The sequence below is a fragment of the Emys orbicularis genome, chromosome 10 (assembly GCF_028017835.1).
Source record: "Emys orbicularis isolate rEmyOrb1 chromosome 10, rEmyOrb1.hap1, whole genome shotgun sequence".
NCBI lineage: Eukaryota > Metazoa > Chordata > Testudines > Emydidae > Emys > Emys orbicularis.
In genome coordinates this window covers 36,639,610-36,653,330 of record NC_088692.1, presented here as the reverse complement: position 1 = coordinate 36,653,330, position 13,721 = coordinate 36,639,610, and the positions used below count along the sequence as shown (strand labels likewise).

At 49.4% G+C, this 13,721-nt stretch overlaps 1 protein-coding gene across 1 annotated transcript in view; it reads right to left on the bottom strand.

Annotated features, from left to right (window-relative positions):
* The window catches only part of DNAAF8 (dynein axonemal assembly factor 8), a 168,017-nt gene that overhangs the window by 64,995 nt on the left and 89,301 nt on the right, over positions 1-13,721 (bottom strand). The window contains exons 15-16 of the mRNA XM_065412855.1: positions 7,554-7,869; positions 5,060-5,166 (exon numbers count right to left, since the gene is read on the bottom strand). Of these exons, the coding sequence (XP_065268927.1) occupies positions 5,060-5,166; positions 7,554-7,869 (423 nt within the window). The remainder of the gene's footprint in view (positions 1-5,059; positions 5,167-7,553; positions 7,870-13,721) is intronic.

Below are 13,721 nucleotides of genomic sequence, written 5' to 3'. Positions count from 1 at the left end.
TGACTATGGAGGAATCATGGGTGAGAATGTAGTTTTGTCTTCATATCCCAGTTACTGCCTGGCTTTTCTGCTGAGATTGCCAACAAGAAATGGCAATTGTGGTTCTAGATTTTGTGACATGAACATTTCCCCCCGAGGAGCTGGACTGAGACCCAGCATTTGTTAGCCTTTGAACAGTCATCCGCTGGTATTTTAGTTCACCACTGGAGTCCACCAGATTTGCACCTGTACCTTGGAAGCAGAAGGCTCTGTATCCCATTGCGAGTCCCTTTGGTTTTCCAATATCCTTACCAACACTGTGAATCTAAGTGTTCCAAAACAAATCAACACCAAGAGAGAAAGAAACAATAAGCTTGAAATGACAGCTGGAAGAAATGGGGTGGTTTGCACCAGGGCCGGCTTTAGCAGGTGCGGGGCCCCACGCCGGGACGCGAATTGTCTCACGCCCCCCCCCCCAACTCCGCCCGACTCTGCCCCGTCCCTGCCCCATTGGATCCCTCCCCAAATCCCCGCCCTGGCCCCGCATCTTCCCCAAGCACGCCGCATTCCTCCTCCTCACCCCTCCCTCCCAGGCTTGCGCTGATCAGCTGTATGGCGGCGCAAGCGCTGGAGGGAGGGGGGAGAAGCAGGACGCAGCTTTTTTTTTTTTTTTTTCCCCCGCTCCGCCGGCAGCCCCGGACGTTGCGGGGCCCTCTTAGGCGCGGGGCCCCATTCCGGGGAATCGGCCGAATCGGCTTAAAGCCGGCCCTGGTTTGCACTTTGCAAAGTCTCAGTAAGGGTTAGTTTGTAGGATCAAAGCCAGTTTGGAGCTACTGTTGGGCCTGTTCTATCTGAACTGCCAAATTTCAGGGACGTGGGCAGTCCAGATAAGCTTCTGGCCGACGTCTAGTTAAAACAGTACCCTTTTTCATAAATAACCCCTATTTTGGAACGAATATAGGACTGAAATTAACAAGCATATCTGCTATGGTTCAATATAGGCTGGACCTGAAGAAGTGATCTGTGTAGCTCGAAAGCTTGTCTCTCTCACCAATAAAAGATATTACCTCACCCACCTTGTCTCTCTCAGTTAATGTGACTGGCAGTTGCAATTGATGGGTGCTATAATGCAGTTGCACTGTCCATTCTGTATGGGGGTGTGACGGGGTGGTCTGCCCCTTAAAGGTGGTAGTACCTAGTGGTCAGCCCACCCCACCAAATGGAATGGCCCTTTAAGGGTTTGAAAGGTCCGATATAAGGATCAAAGGGGATATGGAGAGAGAAGAAGAAGAATGAATGGTGCGAAGGCCCTACAGCTGGCTAAATTACAAGAAGGAGGGCTAGGTTTCTGCTATGTGGAGAGGGGGAGTGATTGTTTGAAGCACAACCCTGGCTCCAGGAAGAGGGCTGGGTTGTCTTTTGAATGAGGACAAAGAACTGACCAGGACTCTGCTAGGCCTCAGAGAAGGTGACCTGGGGCAACTAACAAAGTATGTCACCCGCTGTAGAAACTGTAATAAATTAGACCCTACGAAGGGGGAGCATGTTCCTGAGCAGGGATTCTTCTACCTTCCCCCCATCCCAAACTCAAACCTCCCCACAGTGGTCAACTAGTTACAGCAATGTTGCCAATTTAGTCATGTTCCAACTAGATCTAGATGTTTTAAAAAATTTCTAATTGGAAAACAATTCCATTTAGTTGTTGGTTGGAAATCTGAATTGAAATGGAAATATTACTATACACTTTAAAAGCAGATATATGATCAAATACTTGTACCTGAAAAAACATAATAGGTTTGAAAAGTCTGAGCAAAGATGAGCTTCCTCACACAGCTGTGTTTGTTCTGACAATATCGGCACATTCACTTCGGCGATGTTAGCCAACCTAATAGTTTCAAATGATGATTTATAAACAACAATAAATCATCAGAAATTCAAATGCTGGTGGTTTATTGGTGTTTTCTGATGTTAAAATGTGGGGCCGAGAGGTAGCGCCGAATCACCTTGCCGATGAAAACATATAAAAATTTACAGCCCACCTTTGCCCTCACAGTCTCACCCCTCGGCCCTCAACGCCCTGTAAATTCGAACACCCCCTCTAATTTCAGCTCCTGGGGAAAGCACTGTTCCTGAGCCAGCCTAAGGCTAGTAGTGGATAGAAAGAACCAGAGGGAAGGAGTCCAGTGGCTGAGCCACAAGGGATGTGCTGGAGAGGATAACCCCTTGACAGGGTGTGACTAGCTTATTGCAAGGCAGGCTTCCAGAGAGCTCAGTGAGGGAGCACAGTGGCTCCTCTCTCCAATACTCCTGCATGCTGTCCCCTCCCAGAGAATAGCTTCAGCTTCTCTTCCAGAAGGCATGATGCACCACCCATCCGTTTGAAGAGCAAAGGTTGGGTGCAACTTCCTGAGCCCAACAACCACAGATGGAACCACAGCGGGGGGGCAGCTCAGCAGCCCACATCGCACGTGAATCATCAGTGACCATAAAAAGATAGGGAAACAGGAAATCTGGCTCAGTCCATCAGCAACAACCACCACCTGCCATCATCCCCACCCCCGAACGTACAGAGTGGAGGGGTGTCTGCCAGAGGAACTTGCTCAGATGCTAGCGTTAACATACATACTTACATTGAATGCATTTAAAAGGTAGGCCTCATCTTTTCTTGACTTTTATCTTCCTTCCTCTCATTCTCTCCCTCACTTTCCCTTCCTCTCTCATCTTTCTGGCTCCTGTTTCCATTCTCCCCTCCAATCCACTTTTCTTTGGCAAATTAATTTCCAATTCCTCTTTTCTATGCCAGAGCATCCTCCTCCTCCCCTGTCCTTACTGTCTTCTCACTGCTGGTTGGAGGGATCCTATACCCCTCAGTTCCTCCCTGCAGGGCTAGCCTTATTCCCAGGGAGCAGAGGTAGGTCAGCAGTGCTCTGGTAGCACAATCTCAAAACCACTCCTCCTTTGGAGAGGGCAGAAAGATTTGCTGTCCCTGACCCCACTAGAGGAGGCCACGGGGCCAATGGCTCATCTACCTCACACACTCTCCTCCTGAGCACAGATTTCCCAGGAAGATGGGCTCTCTCTGTTCGCACTTCCTAGCTGGCTGTCACTCCTGTATAGGGCTGCTGGAGCAAGTTCTCAGCCAGCTCTTTAGGGGGAATACAGAAACTGGGAGCCTACACCTGCAAAGAGGAGAGGGGAACGTGGGAAGGGAGAGGAGCAATGCCAGAGCCAGTTAATAGTAGCTGCTCCCTGTGCATCTTTCCAGATGACTGTTTGACCACCTAGTCCCTGGCCCTAGAAAGGCCAGGAAAGTGCATGTGGGGTTGTTTGAACCATTTAACTGCACTACCTATGTGATTATACCCCAGGCTGTGAAGAGGACAGGCAGATGGTCTGTAGCTAGGTAGACATGCAATTCAAGGACACTATTAACCCCCATAGAACTGTTCCTTCACTAAGTAGGCCCCAAGAATAAAGGGTTTCCTGTTTTAGAGTCCCTCAGGCATGGTCTAGGAGACCTGTTGTGACAATTGGATCTACAAAGTGTATCCCTATGAGCTCAAATGTAAAAAGTATGTGAAAGTTCATAAGATGTTACAATAACCATGAAAAATAGATCAAGTTGTTTACAACCCTGAATGTTGTAACAAGTGCAAGAGAACCAGACAAAGAAGCTGGATTAGACTAAACCAAAAAGTCCATGTTGATATAATCCAAGGACTGTTGAAATTATGCTTTGTAAAAATAGAAGATGTGGAACCAGAAGTTAATAGACCAAAATTGGTGTAATGGATATTAGGCTTAATGGGTGGATAAAATAATGAGGGGGATGAATTATGATGCCTACTTTCCCCCTTTGTGGGTTTTTTAAAAAGCTGTTTTGAAAAAAGACATGTTCACATCAGTTCAGTTCAGCTCTCCCTCTCATATCCCATCCCACTTTGCATCCCAGCTCATCCCCAAAAGTGCCAGCACTTCAATTCATCTTGGCTCATCTAAAGGATTTTCTTCCTGAGAGGAAGGCCGGCTGGCCGTAGTGCTGTTCAAGGAACTTTGTTTTCAAGCACGTAAGATCCTGCATTGTTTTCCCTTCCCTTGTGCTATTTTCTGCTCCCCTCCCCCTTTCTTTCCTTCTATCCTATCTCTCACTCTCTTGGCTTTTCATTAAATCCTGAAGTCAACTATGCTGTATTCATCCAAGCCTGCCTTTTCTAAGAAGAAAAGATCCGATTAGATGACGTCGCTGACCACATTGTAAACCAGGATCCAAGCATCAGGTGTTGTGGTCTACTTGCCAGCCAAAACCATCCACTCGTAACTAACCAGTAGTCCAGTGTTCGTTCCAAAAACACCAACTGGAGCTATATCTCACCCATCTTTTCTATTCTGTCTCTCCTCCACCATGGGTCTGTCTGCTAGTTAAGAACAGGAAAAGTAAATGACCTGGACACCTCAGGACTGAGAGTAAAAAAAACCCTCTTGTTTTCACCAAAGAAAGGCTGTTCTGAAAATAAGAGACACTGATATTTTGCCTCCAAAAGGAGAAAGGATTTAAAGGTTTTGACTAAGTTTGTTTTGCATAATCATTCAACCAAAGTTCCAATCTAAATGCCTGTTTTGATATCTTGTTCTTTCTAATCAATTAATAAATTTTTAATTTGAATGAATGCTTTTGGGTGTTTGCCAAGTAATCAAGTAAAACCAAGGCCTCCGTTTAAAATAACCTGAACCTTCCTATCATTGTTTAATGTTGGACAGTGAAAGAGTTTATAAACACTTTAACTCTTTAGGCCTTGAGATCAATATCCGTACAACAGCGTCTAATAGCTACTCACATGGAGCGGACAGGGAAGGCCATGACATTCTACTGTTGCTTCACATTGGGCAAGAAGCACCACATGTTTCACAAACTAATTCCTGACTCTTGTCCCCCTGGCCAGGACCCGGCATTGGGGAGTGTAATGGGAGCAGGACCACATGAACATGTGGGGCAGGAGTAAGATAACCAATAACACCCTCTGCTATAGCGAAGGAGCCTGGAACACATCTGAAACCTCAAGGTTTGCTCCTTAGAAATGACCTTTGGTGGTCGAGACCAGTGTTGCAGGAGGTCTGGACAGTGCCATGTCCTGGAGATCAGCCCTCTCTTGGTCAGCATTTGTTCTATTAGATGAAGGACTCTGAGGTCTAAGGAAAAACAACAGAAAGAGTGAAAGCTGTTAATATTAGACCCAGACGTTGGGACTTCTTAGCTTTACCCACTAACCCCAAGGAGTTGGAGGCTGCTTTTGTAAAACTGCTTTACTGCCACTTCAATCCCCTGTCTGTGACATCAGAGCATGGGCCACCTTAAGGGGTCTTGGGTTTGTACACAGACTGGATGTTTTTCTACATTGCAGCTTCTCTCTCCAGCTCTCTCTGTTCAATTAAAAGTGGCTAATGCAATGCGGTCAGCTTGGCACGAAAATTTAGGAACTGAGAAATGTCGGGCCATATCTCAAATGTTCTTCCCATCCTGTGATATTTCAAACCTGCTACTCACTGGTGAATATTTAATCAGACTGTAATTGGGGAGAAGCGCTTTGAAAGCTATTATAAACTGGGCCTGGCAGTGATACCCAAGGGCAGTGAAATATCCAATATTCCTTCATTCCAGAAGGGAACAAATTATAGCAGGATGAACCCAAATTGTGGTTTCAAAAGCCAAGGGACTGACAAAAATGCAAACTGTAATCTGGGAATCACGTGGCCAGGCCTGCTAAGCACAGACTGCTAATGTAAGCCTGCCTGCCTACCCCCTTCCTTTGAGACATCTTGAATCCACAGGAGGATGACAGTAAGAGCTGTTGGTTTTCTTGAGGAACTGAGCTTGGAGATGGTGTTTATACTCTTGCCAGCTAAGCCCTCCTATTGGACCAAACTCTTAGCATTGTTTCGCTATGTTACACTAAAGTAACAGGGTTCCCTATTGGTAAGGGGACGAAGGACCCCAATAAAACAAACAAACTTTGTCAAAGGGAATTTTTTAAAGTCTTAAAGCCAGGCAACATTAATTCATTTCAGTGTTAAAGATCATTCAGAGATAAACTCTGCCAAATAACATTATGGGAGAAATTAACCCTCAAGGAGCAAGGGAATTAACTCCGAGTGGCTGCGATTTGCCTCAATGCAGAGAGGCAGCACTAGGCCCATGTGCTGTCTAATCCCCATCCTGGTGCCACAGCGATAGCTCTACTTTCACAGCTTCAGAAGGGATCTTTCAGCGTTTACATGGGACTTCTAGAATCAGGGGAATCTCAGCATAGTGTAGTTCAGCAGGGTAACATTAAAAGGAGGCAACTCACCCCTTGTATGGAGAAACCCAGGAAAGCAGCTGAAGGAGGGGTGAGTTTCACATCCTAGCTGCTTGCTCTGTTGGTGGCTGCTCTGTGCCCCACTCCCCAAGGGACAATCAGAGGGATGTAGCTTCATGAGGCCATTGTGGAGATAGGGGACGTGCTCTGCTTCCCACCCCAGGACTGTTCTTAGTGACAGCGTTCTATGGGACTGACTCATGATCATGATGTACTTAGCATGTCGTGCCATTTAAACACACAGGACTGAAACTGCTTCCTCACCTCGGGCTGTTTGTGTCTGAGACTTTGTCAGGGAATCTGCAGGACAGGGAGGGAAGTGGACATTTCAGGCTGGGAAACTGTATCCATCCTCATCAAAAGCAAAGCTGCAGAGATCACTGCGTGCTCAGGGACGGTGCAATGGCTGCAACCTCAACATTCTCTCCTCCCCCCTGCAGCAGCAGATATTATTTTGTGGAGGACCGGAGAGCAGGTTCCTCAGGGAGCAGAGCAGGATCCATTATCCTTTTTCTGTTCCAAGCTACCCTGCCAAATTGCCTTCCCTTTCAGCAACTCTATTCTTCTAGGTAACAGATTGCAAGCTAACATCAGTGTTATGCACAAACTGAGCGGGAGAGGGCATTTAAAGAACACCCTCATGCTCATGCAAACACCTGATCTGAGCTGGCCAAGGAACTTGGAGTCCTGAGATCTCTACTGAGCCTGTGTGGTCCCAGTGCCATGTGGCACACTGTTTCTACACCATCAGGATAGGTACATTGAATCTAAGGTTGAATCCCTTTTGCAGTGGCCCTATTCTCCAGGGTAGAGTTTCCAGTGGGCCTCCTCTCACAATGTTTCCATCATCTCAAATAAGTCCCGGTCCCACTATCATGCATCTCCTCACACTAATCACCAAGGCTAAAGGCCTTCTCAGCCCCTCTGTTTTCATACACTCTTGTCAGTTGCAGAGGACACAGCATGTTGAGAGAAGAAACAGACCAATTTTGCAAACACTAATAGTAACACATTTTAAAATGCAGAAATAGACTAGTGCTCCCAACCAGCACTGCCTCTAGCTGGGCCCCTCTGCTGAGGACTGCACTGAAAAGACTGACAAAACTAGCTAATCTCCTGGGGACCCTTCAGTGGTGCAAGTCCTGCACCCCCCACCCCACCCCCACTCCTACCCCCACTAGAATCACAGGATCTCAGAAATGGGCAGTACGGGATTATCACCTTGATTTGTTATATTTGCAGGCAGGATTCTGGACACCAACATGAAGCACCTCATCACAGCATGCTCTCCCTCCAAACAAGAGGCACAGCTCCCTGTGCACCCGGCTGTCTGTGTGGGGCAGGTAGGCGAGGGGCTCAGCTTGGCTCCTGCAGTAGATGGCATTGATGGAGCCGCAGTCTGTCATGTTGGCCAGCTGTGGATCCGAGGGCCCTATGATATCTTGCAAGGCGCTACGTGCTTTTGGCCCTCTCAAGCCTAAAGCCAGCACAAGTGGTGCCTTGCCAGCCTCTGGAGCGTAAGTAGAAGGCAGCTTGTCTGTGAAAGATAAACACGTGTGACTAACGCATGGAATCACCCTTTCCAGGTTAATTCATTCCACTCAAGGTCTCTTCTCAGTTCATTACTCAGCCTAGATGACTGACAGTTTATCAGTGCTGTCTCTAGCTCCCCTTCCACATTTGCCAGGCTAACAGCTGTTTCTCATTGGGTCTCCGCCTATCTCTGGAGGCTCTTGCTTTGGCACTGCTGGTTACACTGGGAGATCAGAGCTGCGATCTCTTCCCTTTCGCAGGCAGGGTCTGGGTGCCTTGCAAATAACACACGAAAGCCCAGGTTCTCCCACTGGTTGGCAGCTCAGGGAGGGAGGAGAGAGGCGAGGAATGACCTTGAAGCAGCAGAAGGAGATGGGGTACCTCTGTGGCCTGGTCCCCACTCCTGCTGAGCCCTCCACACAAACATGCCTAATTAGGGCTGGCTCCATGTGGTTTGCGGAGCCAGGGGGCATTGCTGCAACAGCAGGCTCCTGTCAAATCCGGAGGGCCAGATCCTCAGCTAGTGCAAATTGGAACAGCTCCATTTAAGTCACTGATAATTTTCGCCAGTTGGGGATCTGCCCTGATAATTTTCCCAATGGAAACCATCATAGTAGTTAATGCTGCTAAGTCTGCATGATCACACGCTGGAGATTCTGCACAGATATGCAAGGCTGAGTGAGTGGCTCTCACTGAAAACCATCAAGCCCAAAAGTTCACACTTCACTCAGAGAGGGTTGGTGGGGTTGGAGGGTGGGAGAGCATTTGGGCCAGGGGACCAGGTTGTTTCCTGCTCCTTTCCTTAGCAATAGAAGAGCCGGGGGGACTTCAACTGGGAAACGTGAAAGCTTTGCCAAAACTCCATGCAAACTGTTTACTCTCCCTGGTCAGGATCTGTGCTGCGTGGGGAAGGAATGACATTTAAAAAAAATACTTGAACATCACTTCTTTCTTTCCCTGCTCTGGGTTCCCTTATTTCTTGCCACAGAGGAGGACCCACAGGAGAGCTCTCTCCTGCACTCTGTGGCAAATCCTTCTCCAAGCTCACAGTCTCACAGATGGATGGAGATCGCTAGGCATGGGCAGGAATGAAATCCACTTTGCTTCTCCACTGAACCCACTGCTGCCATTGGGCAAGGAAGGGCTGGATACCACCTCCTCAGCACTGGGGTTTAGATGCATCTAGAGTCAATGTATGAGGCCAGAAGGGAGCACCAGATCATGTAGTCTGACCTCCTGCATGTCACCAGCCACTAAATCTCACCCAGTTACCCTGTTTTGCAGCCAATGAACTGGATTAGATTAAAGTATTATAGCCCTCTGGAGACTAAACTATTAGAATCACAGAACCATAGGGTTAGAAGGGACTACAAGGGTCATCTACTCTAACTCCCTGCCAAGATGCAGGATTTGTTGTGTGCCACATGCAGAGAATAGGAGGGATCGAGGTGCACCAGTGTCCAAGGGCCCTGTCATGGCAGGGAATTGAGTTGGTGAGATATACCCAGATGAATTTAGCAAGCAACTTGTGCCCCAGGCTGCAGAGGAAGGCAAAAAACTCCAAGGTCATTGCCAATATGACCTGGGGGAAAATTCCTTCCCAACTTGAAATTCAGGATCAGTTTGACCCTGAGCATGTGAACAAGACCCACCAGCCAGGGCCTTGTCTACACTACGAGAGTACTTCGATTTTAGTTAATTCGACTATGTGGAATCGATATTACTAAGTCGAACGTGTGTGTCCACACTAAGGACAGTAATTCGACTTTGTGAGACTTTGTGAGTCCACACTAACGGGGCAAGCGTCGACATTGGAAGCGGTGCACTGTGGGCAGCTATCCCACAGTTCCCGCAGTCCCCGCTGCCCATTGGAATTCTGGGTCGAGCCCCAAATGCCTTCTGGGTAAAAAAATGTGTCGAGGGTGCTTTTAGGCGCCTGTCGTCATCCGTCCGTCACTCACGCCCTCCCTCCCTGAAAGCGCCGGCGGGAAATCAGTTCGCGCGCTTTTCTGATTACTGACAGCGCGGACGCCACAGCAGTGCGAGCATGGATCCCGCTGCGACCATCGCTGCAGTTGTGGCAGTTCTCAACGCCTCGCAGCTTCTCCTCCACCTGTACCAGAGGCAGCTGCAGATCAATCATGAGAGGAGGCTACGGCACCACCGTGACGGCATGAAGTCGGACACTAGCTCCGACCTCTCTGAGAACATGAGACCCAGCGCCCAGGACATCTTGCTGTCACTGGGTCTTGTTGATACTGTTGAACGGCGATTCTGGGCCCGTGAAACAAGCACGGAATGGTGGGACCGCATAGTGCTGCAGGTCTGGGATGAATCCCAGTGGCTGCGCAACTTTCGCATGCGGAAGGGGACTTTCCTCGAACTGTGTGAGTTGCTGTCCCCTGCCCTGAAGCGAAAGGACACCCGGATGCGGGCAGCCCTGACTGTCCAGAAGCGAGTGGCCATAGCCCTCTGGAAGCTCGCAACGCCAGACAACTACCGGTCCGTCGCTAACCAGTTTGGCGTGGGCAAGTCTACCGTGGGGGTTGCTGTTATGCAAGTAGCCAGGGCAATCGTCAAGCTACTGCTATCTAAGGTAGTGACCCTGGGAAACGTGGAGCTCATCAGAGATGGCTTTGCCGAGATGGGATTCCCAAACTGCGGTGGGGCTATAGATGGGACTCACATCCCTATCCTGGGACCGGACCACCAGGCCAGTCAGTACATCAACCGAAAGGGCTACTTTTCCATGGTGCTGCAAGCACTGGTGGACCATCGGGGACGTTTTACCAATATCTACGTTGGATGGCCTGGCAAGGTGCATGACGCTAGGATGTTCAGGAACTCTGGTCTGTTTAGACGTCTGCAGGAAGGTCTTTACTTCCCGGACCACAAAGTAACTGTTGGGGATGTGGAGATGCCTACAGTCATCCTCGGGGACCCTGCATACCCGCTAATGCCCTGGCTCATGAAGCCCTACACTGGCGCACTGGACTCAGGGAAAGAACTATTCAACTACCGGCTCAGCAAGTGCAGAATGGTGGTGGAGTGTGCTTTTGGCCGTCTCAAGGGGAGATGGAGAAGCCTACTCACTCGCTGTGATCTCAGCGAGACCAATATCCCCATTGTGATAGCTGCTTGCTGTGTGCTCCACAATTTGTGTGAGAGCAAGGGGGAGACCTTTATGGCGGGGTGGGAGGTTGAGGCAAATAGCCTGGCTTCTGATTACGTCCAGCCAGACAGCCGGGCGATTAGAAGATCCCAGCGGGACGCGCTGTGCATCAGGGAGGCTTTGAAAGCCAGGTTCCTGACTGAGCAGGGTCTCCAGTGACTGTTTACTTTGTGGACACAGATGCTGAACCTGCCCCCGTTTCTTTACCCAGTTACTGTTGACTATCCTTCCAAGTTACATACCCCCTTCCCCACCTTCCCAACAAATAAAATCTGTTCCGTTTTGTTAATGAACAAGGATCTCTTTCTTACTGTTTTCTCGGGAATGTTTTAAACCGGGGACGCAGACTGTGGCGGGGGGCGGGTTTAGTGTTTTGATGCAAATGATGCTTCTAAACTCCGGGAATGACAGGCTCCGCAGTGCTGGATTGGTTGTTTCAACGCAGCCTGCCAGCAGTCCTGGGCGGGACTGCATGTATGTGTCGGCCAAGTGACTTTCTGGCAGGGGGCGGAGGGTAACAGATCCCCTGCTGCGTGGCTCTGTGATCCAGGATAAGGACCGCGGCATAAGATCTCTAACTGCCCTCCCCCGCCACAAAGTCACAGATCAACCCCCTCGCACCCCAGAACATGAAAAACGCCTCCCAGACTGACCAGGGTAACTGGTGACTGTACTGTGTATGTGTCCTGATGCTGGACCTGCCCCCGCCTCTGTAGCCTGCTACAGGTGACTGTCCTGTCCAAGTAACAAACCCCTTCCCCCCCCTTCAGACAGAATCCCCTCTAAAAGACACTCTCGGAAACAGTACTTAACAGAAACAGATGTTTTATTATGAACCGCACATGAAAACGGGGGGGAGGAAACTTGGACGTGGGCTATTGTGAGATGGGTAGGAAAGGACTTTTCAAACTTTGGAACGAGAGCCTTCCATTGCTGCAGCAGTGTGCAGGGGCCGACTGAAAGTTTTAACGGCCCTTTCCGCCCCTCCTTCTTTGGACTTTTGGGGAGGGGGGTGTTGGACTTGGTGGCGGGGGAGGGCGGTTAGAGATAGACAGCAGCAGGGCTCTGTCCTCCTGCCTCCGGTCTTGCAGAACATCCACTAGGCACCGGAGCGTCTCCGTTTGCTCCCTCATTAGTCCAAGCAGGGTTTGAGTAGCCTGCTGGTCCTCCTGGCGCCACCTCTCCTCCCGTTCCATGACTGCTCTGTGCATTTGTGACAAGTTCTCCCTCCACTGTGTCGTCTGGGCTGCCTGCTCTCGTGAGCACTCCATAAGTTCATAAAACATGTCTTCCCGCGTCTTTCTCTTCCTTCTCCTAATCTGCGCTAGCCTCTGGGAGTGTGATGCCAGGCTGGGTTGGGAGACAGTCGCAGATGTGTCTGTGGGAATGGGAAAAAGGGAGTAAATTCCTGAGACAGATAAATGAAGTTGCTAACAAAGAACATAGTCTTTCTCTGTGAACCACACCATGCACTGGACCTTTCACATGCGCACTCAGGACAAGGTCGAATTTTCTGCCCTCGCCTTCATTGCCTGGGGTCCTGCAGTTGCGATCAGAGAAGCGTTGCAGGACACCTCTACCTCTGTTGCAGGAAAACATGGTAAGCCGTAGACTTGTTGCAGCTTAAAAATGTAATAGTAGCACTGGGCTCCTTTCGCACTGAATGCAAGGCCACTCTCTGCTGGCAGCAATCAGGGAAGCATGAGCTCTGCCCCTGTCCCACCACCTCGCGGCTGTCCCCGGGAAAGCTCCCTGTATGCTGCCCCTCTGCCGCCTTCACCGCGTGGCTGTAAAGCAGTCCCAATACTAACATTCCCCTCCCTAATTTAAAGCAGGGCGTCATGTGTGACATTACACTGATGAGGATCTCGGAGACTGAGAGGGGAAGGATGCTTCGTGAGACCCTGCAGAGGCCAGGGCCGTATGCCGCCATGCTGTGCCGTGCAATGATCCCGGACTACCTGATGGACTCATGGCGTGGGAACGTGTGTTACCACGGGGGACCGAACAAGATCGCCCTGCCGCGGAACCTCATGCGCATGCTTGAGCGGTACCTCCAGAAGAGCTATGCCGAGCTATCCCAGGAGGACTCTCTGTCCATTCCCGGGCACATTGACCGTCTTTTCATTTAAGTGCAGCATAAGGGACTACAGAGTGGAGCGTCCTGTGGTGGACTAATCATGAATATCCGGACATTATTTGATTTTCTATACATAGTTAGGACTAAATAGTTGACTAAGCCAACTAAATCATGAACAACAAATTGCTAATATAGTTAATATTCCTGTTTTGTTATAAATAAAAGTTTCTATGTTTAAATGAGTGACTGAAAAGCCCATTCTTAACAATATAAATATTCCAGTTATGTTAAAATTAAATGTTTAGATGTTTAAAGCACTCACTGCTTGATCCTTCCCGATTCGGTGTCCGGGGTAAGGGCTGTGGACGGTTGGTAGGGGATCTCGGTAAGGGTGATGAAGAGCTCCTGGCTGTCGGGGAAATCAGCGGTGCAAGCGCTGTCGACTGCCTCGTCCTCCTCATCTCCTTCCTCATCTTCCCCGTCAGCTAACATTTCCGACGAGGAACCGGCCGTGGACAATATCCCATCCTCGGAGTCCACGGTCACTGGTGGGGTAGTGGTGGCGGCCGCACCTAGGATGGAATGCAGTGCCTCGTAGAAACGT